The 5,781-nt window shown below is 45.0% G+C and overlaps 1 protein-coding gene across 1 annotated transcript in view; it reads right to left on the reverse strand.

Annotated features, from left to right (window-relative positions):
- Positions 1-1,475: 1,475 nt before the first annotated feature.
- LOC142989863 (transcriptional repressor scratch 1-like) overlaps positions 1,476-5,781 on the reverse strand; it is a 4,795-nt gene continuing 489 nt past the window's right edge. Inside the window, exon 2 of the mRNA XM_076139573.1 lies at positions 1,476-2,242. Coding sequence (XP_075995688.1) covers positions 1,476-2,242 — 767 coding nt within the window. The remainder of the gene's footprint in view (positions 2,243-5,781) is intronic.

Consider the following 5,781-nt stretch of genomic DNA (forward strand, 5'->3'; position numbering starts at 1 on the left):
AAAAAGCCTTCAAGAATCCCATCAAAGCAATGTCACAATCCATGTAAATACAGGGCTCCTAACCCAACCCTCCATATTTAACACTAAACTGGTTTGCTAATTCCCTGAAATTCAATTTATTTCTCATAACTACATAGAATAGTAGTACTTGACAAACTGAAGATGTTTACAAGCAGTTATGACTCAAGTTTCTTCAAAAGTATCATGCATTATTGCTCTATCGGTTATGAATGAAATATTGCCCAAGACAGAATTTTGCTTAATTTGCCTGTCGCTAAGAAGTTTGGCAAAAATAACCCACAGATTCATAAAATTGGCATAGATTCCATTATTAGGCTATTGTCATTTTTTTGCATGCAGTAGTTTCAATGATTAAAGTGGCAGACAAAAGTAAGAAATTATTCCATAAGTAGAAAGTGTCAAATGCTTTGGCATATTCATAACAAAGGCAAAAAATATAACAAAGTAAAGTGCAAATCAACCTACAAAAAACATAAATAAAATAATAAATTAGGCAATAAATAGACACATAAGACAGAAACCTCCAAGCTGAATACTGTGTGGCCCGGCAGCAGTAAGAGAAATGTAGTCCAACGCTTTAGAAAGGTTTGACCTTTTGAGGGAAATCCAGACATTTTCAATGTCTCGGCCCCCATCTGACAGATGTGACAGTAAAGGAAAGAATAAGTTATATCTGGGTTACTTTAGAGGAAAAGGCTTTTTGTAAAGAGAGGGATAGCATGGCTCAGACCATGGGTTCCCAACCTGGGAGGCAAATCATACATTTTTAAATGCAAACACCAGGAATAAGTCAAATGTTAAGAATAAGTCAAATGTCATCTGTACCAATACTGTACCTGTACTACCATAATATGTTTGATCTGTACTTCATACCGCTGTTCAGTGCAGCACATAAATATGTCTCACCTCTGTGCTTTAGCTCCTCCCCCTGACTAACTTCAGTTCAAGGTCAGTTTAAAAAACACAACGACCTCATTTATCCTTAAAATCCTTTTTAAAAAGCAGAAACGGCATTTAAATATGAAGATTCATTGAATTTCGTCGCGAGAGAGAGGTGAAGGTTGAGCTCATGCGTTACATCTCGGCACGCTGTCCTGTGATATGCCTGTCACACAGAGACGCAAACGGGAGAGGGATTGTGCTTTAGTGTCGTTTAGTCATGGGCTAGAAAAGAAAGAGTAATGTGGACACGGACATAAATAGATCCAGGTGTCTTCAATAAGAGCTAGATGTGCTGTGCTTTACTTACTGTATGTTCTCAGATATTAAATAACAGCTTTAAACAGGGATTGCTGCAGGACATAAATCAAGTATTGAACTAGAGCTAGAACTTTTACTCCACTTCCTAGAGGAGGAAGGAGGAGGAGAACTAGATCAGAAGCGACCTCCTTGGAAATCTGTCCTCCCTAATGTTCGTCCTGGTGGGGGGAGGGGGAATCATGGAGGAGGATCCATCATTCATCCACTGAGCTCATGGGGGAGAAAGCCCCCTTGAAGCACGCCGACTCATAGTGCTTGTTCAGGTAACTCTTCAGCGCAAACGTCTTGTCGCAGCGTTTGCACTTGTAGTGCTTGAAGGCCGAGTGCGTCTGCATGTGCGCCCGCAGGTTGGAGCGGTCGGCGAAGGCCTTGCCGCAGTGAGCGCACCCGAACGGCTTCTCGCCCGTGTGGGAGCGCATGTGGCCCTGCAGGAGCCAAGGCCGGCTGAACGCTTTGCTGCACACGTCGCACTTGTGCTTGAGGTCGTGGGTCAGCAGGTGCATGGCCATGGCGGGCATGGAGACGTAGACTTTACCGCACGTGGGGCACTTCTTGGCCATCTTGCTGTCTATGCTCCTGTGCGTCTGCTTGTGCCGGCTCAGGTTGGAGGAGGTGGCGTAGGTCTTGCCGCACTCGCTGCAGGTGTGCCTCTGGGCCGCTCCTCTGGGGTTGCCTGTCGATTTCCTCCGCGACCGCCCGTCCATGATGAAAAAGGCGTCCACCGTGTATCCATCGCTCACCGCCGCGTCCCCGTTGATGTATCCGCCGGCCGACGATGACACCTCAGACCGCGGGCTGTCAGGCTGGTCTGAGTCACCGTGGATGTCGCCTGTGTAGGTGTTGTTGATGCGGCCATAGATGAGTGATGGGTGGTCGGGGGAGGGGACTTTAGAGATGACGGGTGAGTCACTACCCACCACATCATCATAGGGAGATGGACTCAGATAATCACCCACATAGCCTGGAGAGACAGGGAGCAAAATATCAATTATGAGACCAGATAGTGAAGATGAAACAATTTACAAACGGGGAAACAACGTGATTCCCATATGTTCGTTCATTATTAACAGAGCTGCTCTTGCCTGCATGGCTTCTTTGGTTTCTAGATATTGATTATTAGAGCGCCCACAGCCGCAGGAACAACACGTGGACTCTGCTTTAGGATGATAACATGTACACACTCTGCATAAGACAGAGGAGGAGGAGGAGGAGGAGGAGGAGGCCAGGGCTGAAACACCGCACTACAAAGCAAGAGAAGGAGGCGAGGTGGAAGTACTTGTAGTATTTATAGTGGCAGTAAAACGCTTTTATGTCTTTGCCAAAACCAGGCGACGCTCTCTCCACAGAGGGAAACCTTTATTTTCCACTGGACGCCTCAGTGGCCGCACTTCATCAGCCGCTCTTCGCCTGACAGCCTGCAAACAGAGCAGGACCATGAGGTGCCAGCACTTTAGCTGCTCTACACGGAGCAACTCTATTATGGCAGCCAGCGGGTATAGGGGTCGATGCCTTGCTCAAGGGCAGCAGGAGAATACTGTGGTTTTGGGTTTGGAGGCTTTGGCCACGCGGTTGATTACGCTTTTTTAGGATCAATAACTTCAGTTTCAGAGATTTTGTTTTGATAAATACCACATGATTTAAAACAGGGAATTAATTCAGGCTGGGTGTTTTTAAAGCCACACACTCCCACTGTGAAACCAGACACTCCAGTTCTCCTCTTCCAGTAACGCAGTGCAGTTAAACACATCGATTCCATTTAATCCCGTGCCAGCATTAACCGACCAGCTGAACAGGAAAAGGCATTTGTCCTCTGAATCAAACGGAGAATCCCTTTGCATCGCCATGGTGACATCCAGATAAGCCCCTTTTGTGTTGTTGTTTTTTTTTATTGTCACGTTATGATGTCATTCTGCTCCAGGGTTTTCTAGTATTGGCTTCTGAGGGCAACAGGCTGCCAATAATAACAAACACAAGGAGGGAGAGATAGCGGTGGTGTTACTGTAGCTAATATCCCACAGATACCAAGATGAGCTTTGTGGATCTATAGCGATCAATAGCTCTCCATTTCAATTAGCACTCTGCCAGCATTTAGATACAGCCAGCAGAGGAGATACTATTGCTGGTAATATGATTTCATGATGCAGTTCTGAGAAAAGCTCACAAGTTAGTCAATAATGTGCTGGGTGAGAGAAGGAGAGAGGGAAGAGGAGAGGAGAGGAGGAGAGGGAGGGAGGGAGGGAAGGGGGGGGAGAAGGAAGAGAGAGAGAGAAAGATAATGATCCAATGCAATATGTTGATGTGCTTGTTTAGTGATATTGTTTCTTACATCTTTCCCGATAATTAACATTTAGAATTGAATTAAGGCAGAAAAAGAGATGGAAAAAAAGAAAATGAGGGAAATCGAGAAGGAAGAAAAGCCGGAGAGCCATGAATCATGAATATTCAATCATCCAGTGTGTATGTGTGTGTGTGTGTGTGTGTGTGTGTGTGTGTGTGTGTGTGTGTGTGCGCATTTGTGTGTGTGTGCATTTGTGTGTGTGTGTGCTGCTTTATAGAGCATGAGTAAAGTTTCTAAACATAATCGAGTGTTCATATTTAACCCTTATTTAACCAGACGAGTTGAACAGTGCAGGTCTCCATGGAGGGGAGTGGGTGTGTGTGTGCGTGGGGGGGGGGGGTAAAATAAAGGTCACATGTCGTTAAACTCAAAATGTTTCAAACTGAGGAAGAGATTTGAATGTGATGAAGGTTAATGGAGAGTCCAAAATGTAGCAAACATGAATGTCAGCCCATCGCTCATAGTGGAAACTCTGTCCTGATCATTATATCTGTAATCAGATACATGGCTGATGAAATATGGATGAACTTCCCGGCCTGAGTTTGACTCCTGTTGAACTTTGTTTCCGCCGCCGAGGTTTATTTCAGTCTCGGTGTTTGTTTGTTTTCTTTCCTTTGCAGCCAGAGGAAGTAGGCTGACATGAGTGATTGACAGGCGTCAGGTACGCCTCCTCACACAGAGCTTGTTTTGAAAGGACCAAAAAATAACAACAAACTCAGGATGCAGCCCTGTAGCTTCTAGAAATTGGTTCATTTTCCTGGCATTAACGCCACAAAGTGAGACGCTAGTTTCCTTTTCCCATCATCACTTGCAATCTAAACATCCCCATATTTTTAAAGGTTATGAGCAAACTTTGTGTTTCCTGTCTGTGTGTTTCTGCACTGTGCTGGCTGCCTAAGGCTGCCTGTGTCGATTTGCTTCAGTGGAATTGTGTCGTTTTAAATTGCTCTTGGAGCTGCTAAATACTTATTAAAGATTAAAACACTCTGCCAAACTGTCACTATCTCACTTTAATGTGTCTCTGAACGAGACGCAATAAAAGAGAGAGAGAGAGAGAGAGAGAGAGAGAGACTCCTAAGCTACAATTTAAATTTTTCATCCAACACAGCAGTAGCAAATGACACACACTTGTGTATTTGAGACACTTGTATAGGTCACTGTGTGTGTATGTATGTGTGTGTGTGTGTGTGTGTGTGTGTGTGTGTGTGTGTGTGTGTGTGTGTGTGTGTGTGTGTGTGTGTGTGTGTGTATGCACTTTTGTGTAACGATGTGCACTCCTGGCTGCCTGGGAAATGTGCCGAGTTGACAGAAACCAAGCAGTATATATGTGCGTGTCTCTGTGTGTGTGTGTGTGTGTGTGTGTGTGTGTGTGTGTGTGTGTGTGTGTGTGTGTGTGTGCGCAACAAGCTGCAGTTGCTTCAAACTCTTGTTATATTTATAACAGGGGATCAGGAGGCTTGGTCTTTACATGCCTGCTGCACCGCTGCTGTAGCTGCAGAATACGGCCTTGTGAACGCACCCTGCACCTCCTCACCTCCTCACCTTCTCACCCACTCATCCATGTTTGTCCTGTTCTCTCTATCATCACAACACCTGGGCTCTCCTCATCACTAATGTGACCTTGGTACACATGAAAGCCATGCACTGGTAGTTTACTAGGCGGCATGAAAGCTTCCTGTCTGTGCAGTAACAGCCACAGTTTGGTCTTTAAAGTCTTTAACATTGAACCACAACTCTTACATCTGATCATGACTGCTAACTACATAAAGCTCCTGTTGCTGCTGGTTCCAGACAGCGTTTAACTCTTAATGTCCCGAATACAGAAACTTTCAGGGGGGCTGTGCAGTGAAGATCCTGTCAATCACCTGGAGAACATCTAAAACCCCCACATGTGCCTTTTTAATACATGTAGTGGTTGGATTATGTTTATGTTCATGTTGAATTCTGGAGTGTTTCTCATTTTTCTTGGCAAATATCAACCAACGTGCTTCTCAAAAAGCACACAGGCATTTTTACTTTACAGCTGGAGGATTGTGCCATCATCAACCCTCCATTAAGTATTTCTACAGCCCAAGACCGCTGTACTTTGACCTCTGACCTCAAACCTCTGATGAGGCCAAGAAAGGGGTCAACATGTACCACACATACATCACATGAGGTTA

The sequence above is a fragment of the Genypterus blacodes genome, unplaced genomic scaffold (genome assembly GCF_046128005.1).
Source record: "Genypterus blacodes isolate CSIRO-AG114 ecotype Tasmania unplaced genomic scaffold, CSIRO-AGI_Gbla_v1 ptg000438l_1, whole genome shotgun sequence".
In the NCBI taxonomy this organism is placed as follows: domain Eukaryota; kingdom Metazoa; phylum Chordata; class Actinopteri; order Ophidiiformes; family Ophidiidae; genus Genypterus; species Genypterus blacodes.